Genomic DNA, 25022 nt, shown 5'->3' with positions numbered 1-25022 from the left:
CCACTACAGCCCCGTCAATGTGAATGGGGGCGTTCTCGACCCTCCGTTTCCTGTAGTCCACGATCAGCTCCTTTGTCTTCCTGACAAGGCAGAGGTCCTGAGTTTGCGCTAGGTATGGGCCGAATCGGGAGGAAGTGGTACTCGAGCAGCGTGACGTCCTTCACAGTGTTGCCGTGATCCGGATCTACTGTTGCACTCAGCTCAAAACTTGGGTTGCTGTTGGGGAAGTTTGAGGGGTGTATGTAGCACATGTAGCACATGGGGATGTGTGAGACTCCTCAGCCTCAACTGTCCCCACTTGAACCAGCAAATAGCTAGTTTTTTTCATGGCGCCGACTGGTAAGACACTTCAGGAGGGCGTTCACGTGTACTAGCAAGACAGAGGTCCCGAGTTCGCGTAAGCTATGGGCTGAATCGGGAGGAAGTGGTACAAGCTAAGCAAACAGCGTGATGTGCTTTACACGTGCTTGCGTGTAAATTACCACAGAGCAGCCAGAAGCATTATGGGATTACATACAAAATGTCTGCTGGCTGTATGCTGGTGACCATGCTCCTGCTCTTCATTTTGTAACACTGTCACCCAAGGCCCCTCCACCATTTTAGCCGAACATTCAATGACGTGGGACAAGCATTCACCTCACACTCAAACAAACACGTCTGGCAGCAGAGAGTGTGGGAATGGAGTGCTCTGTGGAAGCCTATCAATGATTCAGAGGCTTTTCTAATCAATAAAAGATCCCTACCCTCTCCTCCCTAACATGGCACGAGGCAGCATGGTACCCTTTTCTGGTCAAAGTAGTGCACTGCATAGGGAACCGGGTGCCATTTGGMACACAGATGGTCTATTTCAGCCTACAGTGTAACTCAGGCAGCTGCCATGACACAGCAGAGATAGAGGCCTTTCACGTGACATCACTACGGCTTCCATGGCATCTGACGTCCGCCATGATGGAATTCAGAGGCAGGTTGTGAATTGGGATGTGACAGACAGACAGTAGTAGGTGCCGTTAACATAATCAGGGGCACAGTGAATGGCCCTGTTAAAACTTGCTCCCAGTTTTATTTGAGTTGACGTGAGAAAGCTATAACCAGTGATTATATCAGCACATAATGATCCCCACACACTGGGCCTAGACGTCAGTTCAACGTCTAGTTTTGATTTACATTTGTTTGAGTTGTCAACTATTGTGAATTCAAGGTGAAATTCCCCCCCAGAATCTTAATTTAGGTTAAAAGTTAGGTAAAAAATAAATAACAATCCCCTTACCTTGATGACTTTTTGCAAATCCAATGAGTTTTTCACATTGATTTAACATCATCACATACATTTTTGTGGTTAAAATGATGTGGAAACAACATTGATTCAATTAGTTTTTGCCCAGTGGGCAACTTTATGATATTGGAGAGGATGATGATGAGGATGATGATAATGTTAATATACAATTTTCATATGACTAGCTTTTATAATTTGAATGTCCACACAGCACTATCCTTTGAGTCATAGGGTAAGACCATTGCCAGCCTACACAACATTAGACGTCAATCAGACGTTCCATACTTAGTCTAGGTGTCTGGGGCTCCCACCACTGCTCCTCAAGACCAGGCAGGGCGGAGAGAAAGACTGGAGGCACCGACTGGTACTTTGCCAGTGGTCCACTCACTCAACTGCGTTATCAGGTTCACAAATGTTGCTTAATTTGGAAGTCCCGGAAGTTTAGGGTTATCTGCGCGATTGACTGACAGGGAGGCTGGGTGAAGCGGCAGACGTAGGAACGAATCAACCCGGGACATTACAAAAGCGAAATAAAACACTACGCCAGGATTTGATAGGGACCTATCGAAGGTAAATCTGTTGGTTAGTTTGTTTTCTAACGATTGTTATATTTTTGACGAGATGGGAATGGGAGGGAGAGCGGCAGAGAGGTGGGGATTGGGGCGGCACGTTTGTAGATGGCTCGCCTCAGAAATGCGTGCGGTTATACTATTCGCTGTATTGGCACGAGAAAGGAAGACACCGATAGCCACAAAGGTCTGAACAATCGCCCGTTCCATATTATCTATGTGTGTCTTGTCTTTGTGTTTGTATGGCTAGTTAGACCATTGCGTATTTGCGGCGTTTTGTTTATTCTAGAAAACAGGTATTGCGTCAAAAAGGCTACAGTTACTGCTAGAATTTGAGTATTTTGTATGTCGATGACATTGTTATTTGTGTATATGATGACAACGGTATAGCCTATACAATGCAGCCTGCCGATGACGCAGGATGAAAGTGTAAAGGATGACATGTCAACATTTGTTTTATTATTATGGTGTAGTGTGTGGCGCCGAGTCGAAATGACCTGTCACCTGACGCTATTGTCATACCTCATACCTTGTTATCTATGTGAGGACACATGAACATAACATACATAGTTGTCGCACAGGATCAGTGCACATGTGTCACACCAACCTTGAATGAACCTTCAGGGAACATTATGAATGTTGACAGTTTGTTGATATTTAGAAATTTTGTTTATATTATTATTCAATTCTCACGTGTTAGCCTGCTGAATATTTCCATATTGGTATAGATAGATTATTACTCTAAAATGTACAATTCATAAGCTCTATAAGTATACGAGTTTTCAGATCTCTCTCTCACTCTCTTGACAACTCGAGTTTCAGATCTCGATGTTTTTTATGAAGGGCCATCATCATGTCTAAGAATGAAATGGTCCTTAGCCCAAAGACCTTATAGGCCTATCAAGCACCAACCATAGAACCTTCCAACTTAGAATAGATGACAGGAAATCAGCACCACTAGCTTGAAGCAGGGGCCCAATATAGCCCTGAGATCAGATATACCCAGGGCATAGAGTTATGAGACCCTATGGTGATTCTTAAGTATAATGCCATTCTCATTTCAGTAGAATAATAACACACCACCGATGTCTGCTTTCACAGCTGTTGGGTCCAAATTCCTCCCCTTGGTCAGACAATTGTTAGGTGCTTTGTTTACTAAGAAAACAATTTCTCGAAACCCTCTAACCTCAGGGTTCAACCTGGTCTCAGAGCATTTCATATTATTCTGTAAGTAAATCAGAGACACTCCATTTAGTATGATATGTTACGTTTCGTATGGTATGTATTCATTTGTGGATGTCCATTACCCATTTCGTATAATGCGTTATGAATTACAATTTGTATTATATGTTACGAATTTACTAAACATACAATATGTTACGAATTTACAAACTATACAATACGTTACGAATTTGAAAAACATACAATATGTTCTGAATTTGCAAAGCGTATGATATGTTATGAATTCCAGCTAGGTGGCTAACGTTAGCTCGTTGGCTAGGGGTTAGGGTTAAGGTTAGGGTTACATTTAGGAGTTGGGTTAAGGTTAGGGTTAGGGGAAGGGTTAACTAACATGCTAAGTAGTTGAAAAGTAGCAAAAAAGTAGTAAGTAGTTGAACAGTTGGTAATTAGCTAAAATGCTGAAGTTGTCCATGATGAGATTCGAACTCGCAAACTTTGGGTCGCCCACCCATCCACCCTGACCAATCACCCTACGTTAGTTTAAGTAATTATCTGTTTATGTAACCATATCAAACGAAACATATCACACTAATTTGAGTATCACAGAATACATTTACTATGTTATGTCTAGTCTATGAGACCAGGCTGGGGTTCAAATCCTGTCCTGGCTCTTTCCCCTCAATCACTTTATACAAATAACTTACTGTAACACTGTATAGCTGGGGTCCAACAGTGAAAGAGCTAAAATGGCATTCGCTATGCTTTCTATCGCCATGGAGACTTTGGCAAACTCACAATGGCGAAGAGATGCTAATCAAGTCACACTGTGCCAGATTCTAGCTGTTGCATTCACACAGTTTTCAATGTTAATGTTTTCAACATATCTTCTGGTGAAACAAATTATGAATAGGGCTGGGGCAAATACAGTGGCAGACTGTACTCTGTTTTATAGCATGTTGCAAGGCTTGTCCAATGTCTTTATTTACAACTATAGACATCTTGATATTTTGGAATAAAGGTAGTTCAATTGTGGCTCATACACTCTATGATCAGATATTCAGTGTTATGTATGCTAGTGAGCAGTCAACTCTGTCCACTGATCTAAGATCAGCTTTCCCTGCCTCTTATACCTTATCTCACCCATTGGAGCACAAGCACAAAAATGGACTCTGGACCAGTACTTAGAGAACGCCTCCACCTATCAGTCATTATTATACACACAGTCCAAAGATATATGATTTTAAGGAATCACCCTGATCAAGTTACATTGTCATTACATATTGGGTTATTTGTATGTTTTTATTTATTAGGCCGTCTTTAGAGGACAAAAGTAACTTTATTTTACATTTTGTTACATATACAGACATTTTACATACATGGTACTTTTTTTTCATATGGCACATGGAAATCAAAAGAGGGTAGTCTACAGAGATAGGTGGGATTGGCTGAGAGTAGCTGAGAGGTGGGTTTATGGAGATAGGTGGGATTGGCTGAGAGTAGCTGAGAGGTGGGTTTATGGAGATAGGTGGGATTGGCTGAGAGTAGCTGAGAGGTGTGATTAAAAGCTCATGATCTATAGAGTGTGCAAAGCTGTCATCAAGGCAATGGGTGGCTACTTTGAAGAATCTCTTAACACTTTTTCGGTTGCTACATGATTCCATATGTGTTATTTCATAGTTTTGATGTCTTCACTATTTTTCTACAATGTATAAAAGAGTCAAAATAAAGAAAAACCCTTGAATGAGTAGAGATTTATATTGTTGATTGATTGACTATGACTTTTCAAATCTCACAATAGTGCTATTTGTAGGGTTAATTTTAAATTACAGTTGTGATTTTTCAGCTGTTCCTGAACCTCTTACCAGAAACAAGGTATATGGGGCTAATAACAGATATTCCTCTAATGATTGTCTCTTCGCAGCAAAATCTGCAGATCTGAGATGGTTTTATTCCCCAACATTCTGTACACAGTTGTTTTAACAACAAAGACACATTTGTCAACTTCCACTGTCTTCCAAGGGTGTCTAAATAACTTTCAAACATCCAGTTTGAAGACCTCAAACCAAACCCGAGGTCTCCAGTGGCTGGCTACAGACTCTAGGGCCCTGTACTGTCTGGCAGCCTGCATAAATAGACAGTGAAGCCCATGTTAAATATTTGGCACTGCTGGGAGAATTCTCTGGAGTGATTAATAGCATACGCCCAGGCTGCACCTCCCATCCACCACCAAGGAATTATTGCACTCACAGCACTGCTGGTGTGAGGCCTACTGCACACTTCAGATCACTAATGAATGTGCTAGCTGCTAGGTCCTACTGTAGCAGATAGCTAGGAGGAAGGCTGATGCATGGTCAACACAGGGACTGGCTGAAAACCTCTTCTGCTTCTTATTAAAGTACTGGTGAGGGATGTTATCATGTTGAAGTGTAGGTGAGGTAGGGATACACAGCACAGCGCCTTCTCTGCTTCTCTGCTCAACTGGACTGAACTAGACTGTTCTAGGTCAAAAAAATCAAATCAAATGTTATTTGTCACATGTGCCGAATACAGTGAAATGCTTACTTACAAGCCCTTAACCAACAATGCAGTTTTAAGAAYAAAAAAAAAAAAGATTTACTAAAATAAACTGAAGTTAAAAAAAAGAATTTGAATAAAAATTGTAATAATAAATAAATAAATAAATAAGGAGCAACAATAAAATAACAGTAGGGAGGCTATATAGAGGGGGTACCGGTACAGAGTCAATGTGCGGGGGCATAGGTTAGTTGAGGTAATTTAGGTAATATCTACATGTAGGTAGACAAAGTGACTATGCATGGATAATAAACAGAGAGTAGCAGCAGCATAAAAATTATGGTGGGGGGTTGGCAAATCAAATAGTCCTGGTAGTCATTTTATTAGCTGTTCAGGAGTCTTATGGCTTTGAGGTAGAAACTGTTAGAAAGCCTTTTGGACCTAGACTTGGCACTCCAGTACTGCCTGGTATAGAGGTCCTGGATGGCAGGAGGCTTGACCCCAGTGATGTACTGGGCCGTACGCACTACCCTCTGTAGTGCCTTGCGGTCGGAGGCTGAGCAGTTGCCATACCAGGTGGTGATGCAACCAGTAAGGATGCTCTCAATGGTGCAGCTGTATAACTTTTTGAGGATCTGAGGATCCATGCCAAATCTTTTCAGTCTCCTGAGGAGGAATAGGCACTGTAGTGCCCTCTTCACAACTGTCTTGATGTGTTTGGACCATGATAGTTTGTTGGTGATGTGGACACCAAGGAACTTGAAGCTCTCAACCTGCTCCACTACAGCCCCGTCGATGAGAATGGGCGCTTGCTCGGTCCTTCTTTTCCTGTAGTCCACAATCATCTCCTTTGTCTTGATGACGTAGAGGGAGAGGTTGTTATCCTGGCACCACCCTGCCGGCTCTCTGACCTCCTCCCTATAGGCTGTCTCAATGTTGTCGGTGATCAGGCCTACCACTGTTGTGTCGTCAGCAAACTTAATGATGGTGTTGGAGTCGTGCTTGGCCATGCAGTCATGGGTGAACAGGGAGTAAAGGAGGGGACTGAGCATGCATCCCTGAGTGGCCCATGTGTTGAGGATCAGCATGGCAGATGTGTTGTTACCTACCCTTACCACCTGAGGGCAGCCTGTCAGGAAGTCCATTTCAAAAACAAAACGTTTATTCTTTCAGTGAAATACGGAACCGTTCCGTATTTTATCTAACGGATGGCATCCCTAAGTCTAAATATTGCTGTTACATTGTACAACCTTCAATGTTATGTCATAATTATGAAACAATTCTGGCAAATTAATTACGGTCTTTGTTAGGAAGAAATGGTCTTCACACAGTTCGCAACGAGCCAGGCAGCCCAAACTGCTGCATATACCCTGACTGCTTGCACGGAACGCAAGAGAAGTGACACAATTTCCCTAGTTAAAAGAAAGTCATGTTAGCAGGCAATATTAACTAAATATGCAGGTTTAAAAATACTTGTGTATTGATTTTAAAGAAAGGCATTGATGTTTATGGTTAGGTACACATTGGTGCAACGACAGTGCTTTTTTCGCGAATGCGCTTGTTAAATCATCACCCGTTTGGAGAAGTAGGCTGTGATTCGATGAGAAATTAAGTCGGCGGAGGCCGTTCCTAGGCCGTCATTGAAAATAAGAATGTGTTCTTAACTGACTTGCCTAGTTAAATAAAGGTATAAAAAAATCTAATAAAGAAAAAAAAAATGTTATGAAACCTTGAAATCGGCCCTAATTAATCGGCCATTTCGATTAATCGGTCGACCTCTAGTGTCTATGTAATTCTGTGATTGATGAAGTAAGTTAGTAAATGAATAATTAAGCCAATTTGTATATCGCTGATTCATGATCTATATTAGGGTTCGTGCAGATATCCAAGGGTTTGCGACATTCAGAATATGACTGAGGTAGTAATACAGTAAGTGACTGTAATCGATAAGATATGAAAATATCTGAAGAGTTATATTTGGGAAATTGAAACTCTATAAACAACATTTTCCGTGGTGCCCTGACTTCCTAGTTAATTAAAGTTACATGACTATTTTAATTGCGAAATTAAATTACACAGAGAATTGATTTGATAATATACAGTCTTCACATTTAATGATAGTCAATGCTACGACAGTAGTCATTTAGGCAGATTACCTTGGGGTTCTTGGGCACAGGGACTATGGTGGTCTGCTTGAAATATGTTGGTATTACAGACTCGGTCAGGGACAGATTGAAAATGTCAGTGAAGACACTTACCAGTTGGTCAGCGCAGGCTCCTGGTAATCCATCTGGCCTTGTGGACTTGTTTACTCACATTGGCTATGGAGAGCGTGATCACACAGTCGCCTGGAACAGCTTATGTTCTCATGCATGCTTCAGTGTTGCTTGCCTTATAGCGAGCATAGAAGTTATTTAGCTCGTCTGGTAGACTCGTGTCACTGGACAGCTCTCGACTGTGCTTCACTTTGAAGTACGTAATAGTTTGCAAGCCCTGCCACATCCGATGAGCGTCGGAGCCGATGTAGTACGATTCGATCTTAGTCCGATTCGATCTTAGTCCTGTATTGACACTTTACCTGTTTGGTGGTTCGTCGGAGGGCATAGCGGGATTTCTTATAAGCTTCCGGGTTAGAGTCCCGCTCCTTGAAAGCGGCAGCTCTACCCTTTAGCTCAGTGCGGATGTTGCCTGTAAACCATGGCTTCTGGTTGGCGTATGTACGTACGGTCACTGTGGGGACGAAGTCATCAATGCACTTATTGATGAAGCCAGTGACTGATGTGATGTACTCCTCAATGCCGTCGGAAGAATCCCGGAACATATTCCAGTCTGTGCTAGCTTAGCATCTGCGTCATATGACCACTTACTTATTGAGCGAGTCACTGGTACTTCCTGCTTTAGTTTTTGCTTGAAAGCAGGAATCAGGAGGATATAGTTATAGTCAGATTTGCCAAATGGAGGGTGAGGGAGAGTTTTGTACGCATCTCTGTGTGGAGTAAAAGTGGTGTAGAGTTTGTTTGTTTTTTCCTCTGGTTGCACATTTAACATGCTGGTAGAAATGAGGTAAAACGGATTTAAGTTTCCCTGCATTAAAGTCCCCGGCCACGAGGAGCGCCGCCTCAGGATGAGGATTTTCTTGTTTGATTATGGCCTTATACAGCTCGTTGAGTGCCGTCTTGGTGCCAGCCTCAGTCTTTGGTGATAAATAGTCAGCTACAAAAAAATATAGATAAACTCTCTTGTTTAATAGTGTGGTCTACAGCTTATCATGAGATACTTTACCTCAGGCGAGCAAAACCTAGAGACTTCCTTAATATTAGATTTTGTGCACCAGCTGTTATTTACAAATAGACACAGACAACCACCCCTTGTTTTACCGGAGGCAGGTATTCTATCTTGCAGATAGACCGAAAACCCAGCCAGCTGTATGTTATCCATGTTGTCGTTCAGCCACGACTCTGTGAAACATAAGATATTACAGTTGTTAATGTCCCGTTGGTAGGATAGTCTTGATTTGAGTTCATTCATTTTGTTATCCAATGATTGTACGTTGGCTAATAGAATTGACGGTAGAGGGGGATTACTTACAAGGCACTCCGACCTACGTCCCCAATATCTCTGTCTCTTCTTCACGCGAATGATGGGGATTTGGGCCTTGTCGGGTGTCTGAAATAAATCCTTTGCGTCCGACTCGTTAAAGACAAAATCTTCGTCCAGTACAACGTGAGTAATCGCTGTCCTGATATCCAGAATCTCTTTTCGGTCATAAGAGACAGTGGCAGAAACATTATGTACAAAATAAATAACAGGAAAAAACACATACAATAGCACAATTGGTAAGGAGCCCGTAAAACGGCAGCCATCACCTCCGGCGCCATCATAATAAGACTGGATTATGAGAAGTGTGTGTGTTTGTCTCTGTATCCGTGTGTGTGTACCACAGGAGGTTGGTGGCCCCTTAATTGGGGAGGACGGGCTCGTGGTAATGGCTGGAGCGGAATTAGTGGAATGGTATCGGATACATCAAACACATGGTTTCAGTGCGTTTGATACCACTCCATTCCAGCCATTATTATGAGCCGTCCTCCCCTCAGCACCCGTGTGTGTGTGTGCGTGTCTGTGTGTGTGTGTGTGTCTGTGTGTGTGTGTGTGTTAGGGAGGGCTCATAATCCAGTCTGTGTGACGGTGACATCACTGGAGCCGATCCCTGCATGGGGATTGGTTTGCTAATGCTGGAGGAAGAAATACAATCAGGCGAATGGCCTGGCCTATGAGGTCAGTCTCCACTGATAACAACCGGATCAGGTGACCAGATAGATGCTGTTTCTCCTCAACTAAGAGAAGAGAACTTCTATGGCTGAGTCCCAAATGGCACCCTATCCCTGGACTCCGCTATAGTGCACTACTTTTGACCATAGAACTCTGGTAAAAAAAAATATTGCTACTAAAGTATACAGGGCTACCAATAGATCAGCAAGTTTTTCATGGACGATGACTGAAAGCAATGCCCTGTTTCTGTATGCATGAAATGCCCCCTTCTTTCCTTCTCTCCTCATGGTCACGGGAAGATGTTTAGGGGTGGTGGTGCTGAATTTTTCTCCCCGCTCTGCAGATGGCTATTTCAGTGTGCTCATACAGGAGTAGTAATGGTCCAGCGCACTACTTAATGTATATATATATATATATATATATACACAGTACCAGTCAAAAGTTGGACACACCTACCCATTCAAGGGTTTTTCTTTATTTTTACTATTTTCAACATTGTAGAATAATAGTAAAGACATTAACACTATGAAATAACACATACGGAATCATGTAGTAACCAAAAAAGTGTTAAACAAATCAAAATATATGTTATATTTGAGATTCTTCAATGTAGCCACCCTTTGCCTTGATGACAGCTTTGCACACTCTTGGCATTCTCTCAACCAGCTTCACCTGGAATGCTTTTCCAACAGTCTTGATTGTGTAGCGGAAGTTGTGGCAAAGGACCAGATGGCTAGAGGTCCAGAAAAACTCTGCRTGCGTTCTAAATTGCACCCTATTCCCTTTATAGTGCACTACTTTTCACCAGGGCCCTACGAATCCTATCGTGTTTTGGGTTTTTAGGTGTCTGCAGTGTCATAAGTGTCCTATAGCATTTCAAATGTCCCTCTGACCCTACAAATTAGCCAACCCCTATAAATCTAGACACAAAAGAAAAGTCTTGGGTTGTATTGCATTTCTCTTGAAATCAGAAGAGAGACGTCATGGGGAACATGACCAACCCTGGTTACAGCCCCAGTGATGGATATCAGTACACTGACTTTATCTGCTTCGTTCCAGGACCGTCGCCATGGAAACGCTAGTGCAGCGGCTGGAGCAGGCCGTGATTCGTGTGGAGCAGGTGTCCGTCAACATGCAGGTGTCCAATGGTATGGCCAACGGGGAATGTAACGGGATCAACGGAGGTGAGTAGTAGAAACGTAGTGGTCCAGACTGTGACAGCAGTGTATAGCATTGGGTAGTGAGGTTCTAGGTTCAACTGGGAACACTACTTTATCCAATGAACGTTTATAAACATGTCATATTCTATGTAAAACTCTGAAAAGATACTGTAGTAGAAAAACGCCTGACCTCTCCTCTGTGGGCATTGTTTTCTCCTTCTTCCTCCTGTCTCTCCAGGTCAGTCCCAGTGTATGGAGGCCTTTGACCTGCTGCTGATGGGGCCGTTGTCAGAGTACTTGAAGAATAGCCGTGCCATAGGAGAGGATGTGGAGAAGCATGTGAGTGGCAGGAATGTGTGTGTGTGATTGCATATGACTGACTATCCTTGTGTGTTTGAGTGGCGTCTTGCCAAGGCCGCAAATGGGAAATGGCTCTGTGCCATTAAGATCACAAAGTCTCCTCCTCAATCCCCAAATCCCTCAAATGTTCTCACTTACACACACACCAGCTGTCTTGGTTAACACACTGCCATTATATTTGGTATTTGTCTTTAGCTTAAACTGTTAGTCTACAGAAAATGAAATGAAGCAGGCGCCTTAACTGACAAACTCAAAGTGATGTTTGTACCAGAGCAGCAGATAAGAACACACAAAAAGATAATATGGATGATGAAAATAAGACAGTTGCCTACTCTGTTCTGCTATACTACTCTGTCCTGCTATTACTACTCTGTCCTGCTATACTACTCTGTCCTGCTATACTACTCTGTCCTGCTATAATACTCTGTTCTGCTGTACTACTCTGTTCTGCTGTACTACTCTGTCCTGCTGTTACTACTCTGTCCTGCTGTACTACTCTGTCCTGCTATACTGCTCTGTCCTGCTATACTGCTCTGTCCTGCTGATTAACTGCTCTTTCCTGCTATACTACTCTGTCCTCTATACTGCTCTGTTCTGCTATACTACTCTGTCTGCTTATACTACTCTGTTCTGCGCTATACTATCTCTGTCCTGCTATACTACTCTGTCCTGCTATACTCTTGCTTGCTCTGCTTATATGCTCTTGTCCTGCTATACTGCTCGTTCTGCTATTACTGCTCTGTCCTGCATATATGCTCTGTCTGCATACTACTCTGTCCTGCTATACTACTCTGTTCTGCTATAATTGCTCTGTTCCTCTATACTACTCTGTTTTCCCTACTTCCATTGAGATAAAACTTGGTGTGTAACTTGATTTAATGATACTGTATATGCAACTGTTGTCACCAAGCCAAATCTTAACGACATTTAAGATGAATCTTAAGATTTTCTCTACCAGTGACAGTAGGGCTGAAGGGATGTGAGAGGAGCACTTAGTGACCACTTTCACTCCCTGTCGCTTTCTGTCAATGGGACTAGTTATTATATGAGAATATGCATCCATATGGCAGCCTTTAATGGAATTGGGGTTCCATTTGGACAGAGACATGGTAGATTCCTTGTTTTATCTCTCATAGAGTTGGCTCTGGAATCTCTGACTGCGTGGGGTCCAGGGCTTGGCCAGGGAAAACCACTCTAGATAGATGGGAGGAGTAGGAGTGATTTAAATTACAGTTTGTTTCCTGTCCCCTACAAAGCCAATGGCGGGAGTGGTTTAACTTAACCCTATCCAATATTTAAAATGCGACACAAGCACCTTTCCACCAAGATGTCAGGCCGTTTTCCAAAGGGAGATGGAGGTGTAGTTTGTGGCTGTAATCATGTTGGCAACCACTTTGATGATTTTTCTCTTCGACTCCCAAAATAAAAGCCAACAGTTTAACCTTGATTCATACCAGGCACTGGCAGGCAAGTCCAATTGCAGAAACCCTTTCTCAGGGAGACAGATTTCCAAATGGAATTAAATAAAGTGGAGGACTTTTAATATGTGGAAAAGCAGAATGACAGAGGAATAACCTTAATATGTGGTAATGGACTGGATGGGGGGGAGTATATGCCTTCATGTGTCTTTCTTTCGTAAAACAACATTCACTTAATTCTCCCTTCTCCCATCACAGTGAAATGAGGAGGAGGGTTGGTGGGTGGTTAGAGGTGTTTTTTTAAGTTAGGAAAGATCTCCTTTTATGGCAAAAGTTTCCAAAGTTCCTCTGCGAGGTTTTCCCAAAACATGGGACATGCCTCGTGGACCTGACTAAGCATCTGCTTACCAGCATGATGCAGCATGCAGTAGTAGTGGCTATTATAATAACTTCAGATTTGACATTGGAACCTTTTCCTCTGTGATCGAACAGCGGAGATGTGTGAACAACGCTCTGAGCAGCTTCAGAGAGCTTCACTCCCTAAAATGGGACCACCACACACCAGGAGCCTGTTCAGATAAGGATGATATGTTGTAATGGCTTGGGAGAACTGTCCTGAATGCCGAATCCCAAAGCATGATAAAACAAAATGTGTATGGATCAGGACTGATTGGCCAACTGCACTGCACTGCACTTCAACACAGTTATCCAATGTGCACATATCTACTGTTATCTACTGTAATGTAGCTTGTGTCGCCCATTTAGTTGTCCCAGTATCGCCCATTTCAGTATCACCCATTCCATGTTTCTAGCAAGCCACAGCTTTTCCAGGCCTCTCTTGTTTCCCAGTTGCTCGCTGGGCCAGTGGGCAGCAGCCATGTTCACATAGGGATTAACCCCTTTAAAAAAAGAACATAAATACAACACATTCACATATGGGGAATTGAGGGGGAAAGGGAGGGAGTACGGGAGAGGAAGGGGGGGGGTTTAACGTTGATATCATCGCATTGGCTGTTTGTTTGTATTGAACCAGGAGGAGGGGGTGGGGGGCAGAGCCCTAAGCTGAACAGGAAGTGATTAACTCCTATCTCGCATGTCATTGGTCAAGAGGCAGTGAGAAAGAATTCACCAATTGTCTGATACACAAACAAGGAGGAAGGGTTTAAGCGGAGGGAGGGGACAGAGAGGAAGGGAATAAGAGGAGAGGATGGAGAGGCGAGGAGAGGGAGGAGATGGAGAGGCGGGAGATGGAGAGGCGAGGCGAGGAGAGGGAGGAGATGGAGAGGCGGGAGATGGAGAGGCGAGGACGGTGGTGGGTGGTGGGTGGTGGCTGCATGTACTGTTTGCTTAAAGACCCCATGCAGTCTTCTAAATGATTCAATCATCACTGTATGTCTAATAAATCACTGTTTATTTCATTTAAAAAAGCTAAATATTTTTTTAATCGTTTATTTCCCTTAGCTGCCTTTGCCATTGAAATGCTCAGTCTGATCGTATGGGTGTGTTGATACAAATGTTTATATATATACATACACAGCCCTGATTGGCGGATAGGCTCGTCTATACTAACTAGAGCCTACCACGCTTACCACTTCATAGTAGGAGGATACATATGCAGATAAAAGATGATTGGTCAGAATAATCAGATCGTGATGTCATGATGTGGGCCAAAAACTCCATCCCACCACTTCTTACACTAAAAGTGCATTAGCATAATTTTCACAATTTCAGAGTGTTATTTCGACCTCGTAGTGTGTAAATATCATTACAAAAAAACAGGAAATCAATGTGGACGTGAACTAGTGAGGAGAACTTCCTGTATCTTTACTTAACAGTTAAGAGACAGTTAAGAGCCAGTAGGGAGCCAGTAGAGAGCCTGTAGCCTGTAGAGAGCCAGTAGAGAGCCTGTAGCCTGTAGAGAGACTGTAGAGAGACTGTAGCCTGTAGAGAGACTGTAGCCTGTAGAGAGACTGTAGAGAGCCTGTAGCCTGTAGAGAGCCTATAGCCTGTAGAGAGACTGTAGAGATCCTGTAGTGCAGTGTTTCTCAAACTTGGTCCTGGGGACCCCAAGGGGTGCACGTTTACTTTTTTGGGCCTAGAACTACAAAGCTTGATGATTATTTGAATTAGCTGTGTAGTAGTGATTTGGGAAGAAAGAAAAAACGGGTCCCCAGGACCGAGATTGGGAATCCCTGCTGTAGAGAGACTCTTATAGCTGTTTTCTGAGAATTTGGGTGACGATCCACAATGGCATTGGCAGCACTGACAATCTTCAAATTGGAGAGGCATTGATTTAGCCCCCCAAAAAATATATTGTTGTCAATCAATATACCCCCAGAGAAATCTACTAAAAAACCATACAGATACTGTATGGACACATTTTCACATGTACATAGTTTTATATAAACCTAAATCATTGCCTCTGGTGGAAAAGTGATTGTGACCCTGTACAGCTCTCCCATAGGGACCCCAGAGCTGCTGGTAAAACCTGTTTTTTCTCTCCACCTCACTGGCCCGGGGTTGTGCTCCGTGGCTTTTTATGGGCATGTTCTATATTTGAGCCGCTCCGTGTATGGGTGTGTGTGTGTTTGAAGCTGGGCTCACCTGACCCCGTGTGTGTGTGCCCACATAAAAAAAGACTACAGTTTACGATAGAATAGTATTCTGTAGTAAACTGCAGGATACTATAGAAAACTATACTACACTCTGGTATCCCTCCATCATGTGTAGTACTTACTATAACATTTTGTGGTATACTGTAGAATACTACATATATTAAATAGTACAGTATCTACAAAAAACACTAGTAAATACTACAATAATGTCTGCAAAAACACTACAGTATAGTATATACTACAGTTTTTACTATAATAATACTACAGTATTTAATTTGCATATACTCCACCCATTGCTCCCGAATGGCGCACCGGTCTAAGGCACTGCATCTCAGTGCAAGAGGCGTCACTACAGTCCCTGGTTCGATTCCAGGCTGTATCACATCCGGCCGTGATTGGGAGTCCCATAGGGCAGCGCACAATTGGCCCAGCGTCATCCGGGTTTGGCCGGGGTAGGCCGTCATTGTAAATAAGAATTTGTTCTTAACTGACTTGTCTAGTTAAATAAAGGTTAAATAAAGGTTACACATTCCCCTCCCTATTTGTGCCACCCATGAGTGAGAAACCAACATATTGTGTTCAGACTCCAGGCCTACCTACCTACAGGTAATGGAAAATTTGGTCTTAGTATTTTCCCAGTAGGTTTCCTCAAGGAGGAAGCCCCACTTCTATGTCAAAGATAATAAAACAAAAAATACCACAGTAATTACTAAAGTATATACAACAGTAATATTACAGTATTTATATTATAGTCAACTTTACTACAGTATACTACAATCATGTCCACAAAAACACTACAGTGAATACTATAGTATGTAAATACAGTAATACTACAGTATTTACATCATCAATATTTTTTCATATGGGTGTTTATCCCACAGTACAGCTGTCTTGCCTCGCCAGCCCTCTGCTCTGCTGCGAGGCTTTACACTGTGAAATACAACCAGAGTTTTTTCCTTTGTTACTTTCACCGAGAACGTTGATATCATGTTTGCATTATAGCTCAGAGCCTGGCATGTCCGTGAATGTTAGCATATGGGATGCCAAGCCATGGTATCAGATATTGTACGCTTATATGATACAGATCAAATAGCTTGATCGTACACTTTAGGTAGCCTGGCGGGTAGAAGCATTGGGCCAGACAAGGGAGAGAGATATCTAGCCTCAGAGATATGTAGAACTGACAGATGAATCATCACGAGGGCCGGGAGGTTTTCCTGAGCACATGATTTGACCCGGCTCTGTTGACTGCCTGGGCTTATCATCATCACAGATGTATTGGAAAACTTCCTGATCCTTATCATCACATTTCATGTAGAAGTGGTTTTCTTTTTAGAATCCTTTAGCAAGTTCTTTTCGATGGGATCTGTAGATAGTGAAACTAAAAAGTCAGTCGACGTTGGTCCTACCTATGAAAGGACTTTCTATTTCGGGTTATGAAAATCATGTGCGTCTGATTTGGGCAAGAATTTGTTCAAAAACGTGTTCTCTCTCTTTGCCTCTCCCTCTGACACACGAGATAGACAGTCCTTTCAAACGAAAGTCGACTGACTTTTTACTTTCACTCTCTCCAGATCCCATTGAACAGTCTTACTAAAGGATGCGGTGGAAAGGAGGATTATTTCATCCTCTCCATGTCTGTAAACGTTCTTTAGGAGGGGCTATCTTCCCACTGATTGGACGACCTCATACACACTGGATTATGTACTTTATTATGTGTTCATTGTGACAACATATCAAAACCTTAAAGCATGTTCAATCAAAATACATTTTTGTAAGAGAAAATGTATCTAACCCATAATGCAATTCAATTGGTTGCTTTAGAATAATCAAATAATTTCTCTAAATAAAGAAACAGAAATGATTATACTTGTTTATCTTTCCCACAGCATATCGACAAGGCAGGGGATATTTAGTTCAATTGTCATAGCAACATCAGTTTAGATACAGGTCAAAATAAGAGAACTGTACAGSAGTATTACTAGGGAAACAATGCATTCCTTTCCCCAGTGCCTTACAAGGCCAGAGGGATCTCCTAATGAACAGAGGAATGCTGGGAGGGGAGGGAGGAAAGAAGGATGGAAGCTAGAAGGGATCTGGAAGTTCCTAGTGAAAATAGGGTCCTTCTAATAAAGTCCCAGTAAACTGTCATTAACATCTAGCTGGCATGCATGGCAGGTTGCTTGTGGGCAAGGCAACCCGTTATAACCCCCCCCCCACCCCCCKCCCCCCCRCCCCTTGTATCTCTCTCCCAGATGGAGCTGGCTGACCTGCTAAAGCCTATCTCAGAGAAGATCCAGGAGATTCAGAACTTCCGGGAGCGTAACCGTGGCAGTAGCCAATTCAACCACCTATCAGCTGTCAGCGAGAGCATCCCAGCGCTGGGCTGGGTTGCCGTGGTGAGGAGAAAACTAACTGTTCACTTATCTAACCTCCTCATCACCCATTCACTCACTCACTTTGGTGGCACATAGGGCAGCGACACAGGTCTCTATTTCTGACAGTCTTGGACCATGCATCTTCTTCACTGTGTGTCTCCTTTTCCCTCTCCTTTGTGTTTCTAAACTACCAGTAAAAAAAACTGGTTCTGTTGAATGTTGGTATAATATCCATACCATTACATTCATCAAATCCCTTCCACTCAAGCTGCTTTGAGACTGAAATTGTGGTCTGGACTCTGTCAGAACAAGTCTACGGTTTGCCAGGGAGCCACTGTTTCACACGATTTGTGTCAAACCTGTTTGAACGCTCATGTCACCACATTCTCTTGAGTCTTTGCTCGACACTAGCCAAAGATGCATGTGGCCTATCCTTTGTGTGTGGATATATATGGCTTGTCTACTGTACAGTCACTGTGGTTTAATGCATTTCTGTCCAATAGGTGGTGAGTGACATAATAATATTCTCTCCATTTCTCTATCCATATGTCATTGAATGCAGAGCAGAGCTGTCTGAATTTATATGGGGTCAGCTTTGTTTTACAAGTTTTTCCTCTGGTGTCTCCATCTCTCTTCCAGAGCCAGAAGCCAGTTCCCTATGTGAAGGAGATGAATGATGCTGCCATTTTCTACACTAACAGAGTTCTGAAAGACTATAAAGACTCGTGAGTATGGCTGCTGGTGGATTACATCAACTGTTGCTGATAAGCAACTTTGCAGATTATTGTTGCTGTATGAATACCTCTCTCTTTCTTCCTGATCTGTCTGTCCGTCTGTTTCTCTCTCTCTTCGTCCGTCTCTGTTTACATCTCACTAATTCTCATCCCCCTCTCCTCTTGTCCCTCTCTCTGTAGAGACAAGCGTCATGTGGAGTGGGTGAGGTCCTACCTATCCATCTGGACTGAGCTTCAGGCCTTCATTAAACAGTATCACACAACAGGCCTGGTCTGGAGCAAGACTGTGAGTAGCTTTCATAACATAGTTACAAAACAGTGTAACAGCAGTGTAATTATATTATCATAGTATTGAGTTGGGAGTGAGACAATAGAAAAACATCAGTCATATAAAGACATCATGAACAGTTTTTTATGTATTTTTATTACAGACTGTAATTTACAGTGCTTCAGGACTACAATCCTCTAGCTAACGTCCAGTGGGACATTCCCTCTACATTCCATTATCTATTGTATGTGTTACAGCAGCAAATAGCTCCTTATCCAACCTCCTCAACCCTGCCCTGAGCACACAGCACTTCGACGTATGTTGGAGGAATAGGAACAGGGCCATGAGTTTTTCCCAACTGTGTAACCTGAGCAGGAAAAACTCAGGTCCCACTGCCTAACTTCTCAGAACTTTTATCTGACATTGGATAAATAGGACCAGGATTTTTCGTGATCAGGTCACATGGTCAGAAAATGCTCCTGGCCCTATGGATGAACTATAACCCTGCTTGCCATACAGGTTTAAACAGACAGGAACAAGACTCAATGAATTACAGTTCGCTTCGAGACATAATAGTCTGATTATTATGGCATGTCCAATTGTTTTCATGTGTAGCAGAGCCTGATTGTGGTTTTCCGTTGCCATATTGCTGAAGCGGTTCAGGGCTTGCATCCCAAATGGCACCCTATTACCTACATGGAGCCCATAGGGCACTGGTCAAAAGTAGTGCACTATATAATATGGCGCCATTTAGGATGTACAGTAGTTCTCATGTTAATTACCCCGCAGTGTATATTTCTATGTGTAGTAATGCAGGCAGGCAGCTAGTTGCGTAAGGACCAGCCTGTATGAACGACTTGGTCCCTGGTGTTCTGGTGGCTGCTTTGTGGTTCTCAATCGAGCAATTGTAGAGTCAAACCCCCCCACCCTGTCCCATCACACACACTTCTGTTTATGAAAGTTTGCTGGGAATTCATGCTCTTCTTCTACAGATGTAGGATCTTAATTTGACCAGTTTCTCACAGCAGGAAAATAATCCTGCAGCAACTGGAAATTATTGTGTGGATTATAATTAATTAGTTGATAATTAATTAATGAACATTTCTGTAGATGTTGATACTAGTGGAGGTTGGTGGGAGGAGCTATAGGAGGACGGCTCATTGTAATGGTTGGAATGGAATTAATTTAACGATATCAAATCATATGGAAACCACATGTTTGACTCCGTTACTTTTATTCCATTCCAGCCATTACAATGAACCCGTCCTCCTATAGCTCCTCTCACCAGCCTCCACTGGTTGATACATTTTTTGTTAGGGCAAATCAAGTCTGAAATTTCCTGCAACAACAGGGTGATCAAATTAAGATCCTACATCGTTTCTCTTCCCCTCCTCTCTGAAAAGAAAGTCCGACTGTAGGGCAGGTTTCCAGTCAGAAATCATATCCCTGCTTCCAGTGGAAGTGAAGCGTTTATTTGTTTGGCTTTTTATGTGATAATAAAACTAAAAGTAAAACTCCTTAAACTTCACATTTAGTCTCTAAAATGTTGAGTGTTGAACTCAGGTCAAGGCCACTGTCTTTTTTCAGTGATATGCCAGAATCCTCTGTGTGGTCCTTTGAGGGACACAGGCTGCCACACAATTTGATGGACTGTGTGTGTGCCTGTGCACGAGAGTGTGTGTGTGTATGGAGTGAAACCCGAGAGCATGCAGTGGCTGTATGTCAGCTGTCCCTCCTGCCGTTAGGTGTCAGGGTTGTGTGTGTGTGTGTGTGTGTGTGTGTGTGTGTGTGTGTGTGTGTGTGTGTGTGTGTTGGGGGAGAGGACAGGTGGTCCTCAGGGTGGACTTTAATGGAGGTTTTCTTCAAAAAAGAAAGACCCAACAAAAGCCCTGTGTCTCAGGCCATACACACCTGCTTCAACACACCCCACGGCGTAACTTAAACTACTGGGCTTTTCTCCTAACTCTAATCTGGCGGCTGCTGTTCAGAAGGGCAGGCACACATGCACACACTCTCACACACAGACACACATATACACACACACACAGCTCGGACTTAATTTCATTGCACTCAGCTCTAATTCTTGGGCATATGTACAGCTGTTGTGGCTTGTTTGAGCGTTGAAGGTGGACCATGTGTAACTATCCGCGGCAGCTGTGCAGTCTGCAGTCAGAGACCGACAGACCGACACAGAAAGAGACAGAGAGACTGTCTGCTTGTCTTTACTGGAGTTGGCAGGCAGGTGGCTTTACATTAATCTGTTCATTAGCTTGGTAAGTAAGGCTTTCAGTGAGAAAAAAAGGCATCTATAGTAGAGCAGCAGGACTTAGGCCGGGATTCAATCCAACCCGCCTTAGAACTGTGTTATACCACACCTGACATTTAAAGGAAATCTCTGATTGACCCAGCATATGCAGCGTTTACCGTGAATGCAATTTCTGCAAACATTGCCTTTAAAACCTGCATTGTCAGATTGAATCCCAGCCTCAGTCAGAGAATTTAGATCTGTACTTTATCGTCATATGCATATCAAGAACAGCCCCCTGACACAGCTCCACTTTAGATAAGATTCCTATTGGCCAGGGTTAGACAACTATGGTCCTGGAGAGCCACAGGGACAAGGTGTGAAGGCTTTTGTTTTAACCCAGCTCTTGGCTTTGGCACCTCTGCTATAAGAAACCAGTTGAATATAAATATTTGTCCTATACTCCACCTGCTGGCCAGGGGAAGAAGTACAACTGTATTTCCAGAACCCTTCTCACCATCATCTTGTCTTGATTCACAGTAACATGCCTCTCTCTCTCTCTCTCTCGCTCTCTCTCCCACAGGGTCCCATTGCGCCTCCCTCTCTGTTCTCCCCTGCCCCTGGTGGTCCCTGCCCCCCTCCCCCTCCACCACCTCCACCCCCTGGACCGCCACCAGTCTTCACAGGCGAACCGCCCCAGGCCGACAGCACCACGGCCCAGCATTCAGCTCTCTTCGCCCAGCTGAATCAAGGAGAAGCCATCACTAAAGGTAGCCAAGCCACCGTCACCCAGGGGTTGAAGAGCTCTGATCCAACTGCAGAAGTGGGAGAGAGGGAGGGAGGGAAAAGGAGGAGGAGGAGAAACAGAAGAAGAAAGGGAGGGAGAGTTGAAGAGGGAGGATGTGGGTTGAATCAACAGTTACAGAGTCCTGAGAGCACCACTGCCCAGCACTCAGCCCTGTTCGCCCAGCTGAACCAGGGAGCTGACATCACTAAAGGTAGCCAAGACAGGAGAGAAGAGGAGGAGAAACAGAAGGAGAAAGAGAGGGAGAATTGAAGAGTTGCTGTGTTTTGAGGACATAGAAATAGTCATTAGATTTCTATGGTGTTTATTAATCAACAGTTAGGGTAAAATTTGTTTGATTTTGAGATCATACATTTTATTATAGATTTTTGTACTAAAACAATAACTTCTAAACAAGTGAATACAAGTAAGTACCCTCTCTCTGTCCACTAGCATTAAAGCACATCTCAAAGGACCAGATGACCCATAAGAACTCCGCCCTTCGCTCCCAGGGAGGAGAGCATCATGCCTCCCCACCCAAGAGCCGAAACCCCGGAGGCTCCTCCAACAGAGCGCCTCCCCAGAAACGACCCCCCCTACTGGAGCTGGAGGGGAAGAAATGGAGGGTGGTACGTTACCTATTATATTGCCTTGCATGCCAGGCTTCTAATTTGTCCTATTATCTACACTCAGGGTTGGGTAGGTTACGTTGTAAATGTAATCCGTTAGTTACCTGTCCAAAATTGTAATCCGCAATGTAACTTTTGGATTACCCAAACTCAGTAACGTAATCTGATTACATTCGGTTACTTTCAGATTACTTAAGAGACATTAGAAGAAGACAAAAAGGTATGTTACCAACAGAATGACATKTATTGCAGGATAAATCAGTGTTAAAGTTAACATAGCTGGCCATATATGGATGTTACATTTTACTTTATGGGTTGGTTATGTAGGCATCTTCTAACCCATCGCTTTCTACTACAGATAATAATACGATTAAATTATATCTTTACATTAAAAACCGAAGTCTATCAGAATTCCAGTCATTCCAATAAATGTTAAACCCCTTGATCTTCAAGAACAGGACTTGGAATTATGGAAGTATAGATTATCCAAATTGTTTTGCCTGAGCATGACCCCAAAACAAAGGACTTATTAGCCAGCCTTACTCTGTTTGTTGTTTATGATTTTGTTGTCATGGAGGACTGATTGGGCTCGTTGATTCGAGTTGAAAAATAAATGCTGCACTCATGGAATGGCATGCTTTGAGAACTACTGAAAAGTGCTATTTACATGTGAAAAATGAATGCCATATGCTGCATTTGCTATAGGCCTATTGTTTACCTTTCTGTTGSTGACATTTTGATATCTTGATAATATGCAGCTGTTTAAAGGGCAAATCCACAGATTAAACAATAACAAAATGGCAACCTGTTTTGGTAAAAAGATGAGGGATGGGCCTGGAGAAATGCAAAGACTGACCATCCATGATATATAAATGATTGTTTTAACCATGTTATGAGGCTATACAGATTGTTACATTTACAATGTTTATAAACATTGGAGTAAAACAAGGTAATATTTTGGGTTCTCATGGAGTGTGACAGTTAAATTAAGCTCATGAGGCATTTATAAGTTATATTCTTCAAGACTCAATGGATATATAAGTCCAAAATTGGATGTAGCAACTACAAATTGCCACTTTTAAGTCTATCAAAAGTGTGCAAGTTTGAGCATGTGTCCATTAGGRCTATGAATTATTWATTTTTTATCAGTATGAAATAGATTGAGCAATAAAAGCCCAACTTTTATTCCATAGGCTGGGATCTGCCCTATGCAGCTGTTGCAAGAGCACATTTTTCACTGGCTGTCCACTGGTTTCAAAAACAATGATTGATAGGCAGCTTAAACTTCTTGAATTCAACCATTATTGGGTTCAAATACACAGATTTGTGAACAGCCATCCACAACAACCACAATCTGTGAGGCACAAATAGCTAAATAAGAGAGCAGCAGTGTGGTTCACATCAATGCTCTATGTAGATATCAATAATAAGTTATATCTGTATCGCTGTAGACTACACCACTGCTGTCATCCTTACCGCCAAGCATTTATTCCAGTTGGATAATCTTTGGTTGCCGACTGCAGTCGCACCATTGGAAGACATAGCTGGGACTGTAGCCTACAAAAGCCTATTCCTGCTCTTTTCCCGCGATCCATCAAACCCATTTGGTGTGTCATCATAGTGGTCTCTGACTTCTGGTCAGACTCGCTCAGGTGGAACAAAGTTAAACTTGTGTCTTTTTTCAATGCTGATTTGAATGTCTTTGAGAAAACAGAGAAGTGTCAAATATTTTTTTTCCGCAAACATCCTTTCTGAATTTAAAAGTAATCCCAGAAGAAATCATCTAGTTTTTCAAAAGTATCTGTAATCTGATTACAATATTTTTGCTGGTAACGTAACGGATCACATTTAGCGTTTTTTTGTAATGCCTTACATGTAATGGATTATATTACTACCCAACCCTGTCTACACTGAACAAAAATATAAACATGCAACAATTTTAAAGATTTGACTGAGTTACAGCTCATATAAGGAAATCCGTCAATTGAAATAAATTCATTAGTCCCTAATCTATGGATTTCACATTACTGGGAATACAGATATGCATCTGTTGGTCACAGATACCATTAAAAAAAGGTAGGGATGCGACTCCTTCGCATAGAGTTGATCAGACTGTTAATTGTGGTCTGTGGAACATTGTCCCACCCCTTCAATGGCTGTGTGAAGTTGCTGGATTTTGGCGGGAACTGGAACACACTGTCGTATAGGTCGATCCTGAGCATCCCAAATATGCTCAATGGGTGACATGTCTGGTGAGTATGCAGGCATGATGAATGGCAAGACATAGGGCCTCAGGATCTCGTTACAATATCTCTATGCATTCAAATTGCCATCGATAAAATGCAATTGTGTTATGCTTATGCCTGCCCGTATCATAACCCCACCGCCACCATGGGGCACTCTGTTTACAACGTTGACATCAGCAAACCGCTCAATGTCATACACGGTGGCTGCCATCTGCCCAGTACAGTTGAAACTGGGATTCATCCTTGAAGAGCACACTTTCCAACGTGCCAGTGGCCATCAAAGGCGAGCATTTGCCCACTGAAGTCGGTTATGACGCCGAACTGCAGTCAGGCCAAGATCCTGGAGAGGACGATGAGCACTCAAATGAGCTTCCCTAA

General features: G+C 42.8%; 1 protein-coding gene across 1 annotated transcript; it reads left to right on the top strand.

Annotated features, from left to right (window-relative positions):
• The first annotated feature begins 1552 nt into the window (after nt 1–1552).
• LOC111954770 (adenylyl cyclase-associated protein 2) lies at nt 1553–25022 on the top strand. Its single transcript, XM_070435995.1, has 9 exons — nt 1553–1843; nt 10867–10991; nt 11206–11306; nt 17616–17759; nt 18378–18463; nt 18653–18758; nt 21569–21755; nt 22223–22398; nt 24894–25022. The coding sequence occupies exons 2-9, from the start codon at nt 10877–10879 to the stop codon at nt 25020–25022; spliced, it is 1044 nt and encodes a 347-aa protein (XP_070292096.1). The 5' UTR covers nt 1553–1843; nt 10867–10876.

This window comes from Salvelinus sp. IW2-2015, linkage group LG30 (genome assembly GCF_002910315.2).
Source record: "Salvelinus sp. IW2-2015 linkage group LG30, ASM291031v2, whole genome shotgun sequence".
Taxonomy (NCBI): domain Eukaryota; kingdom Metazoa; phylum Chordata; class Actinopteri; order Salmoniformes; family Salmonidae; genus Salvelinus; species Salvelinus sp. IW2-2015.
The sequence above is the reverse complement of the archived record's forward strand: the minus strand, read 5'-3'. Positions and strand labels throughout refer to the sequence as shown.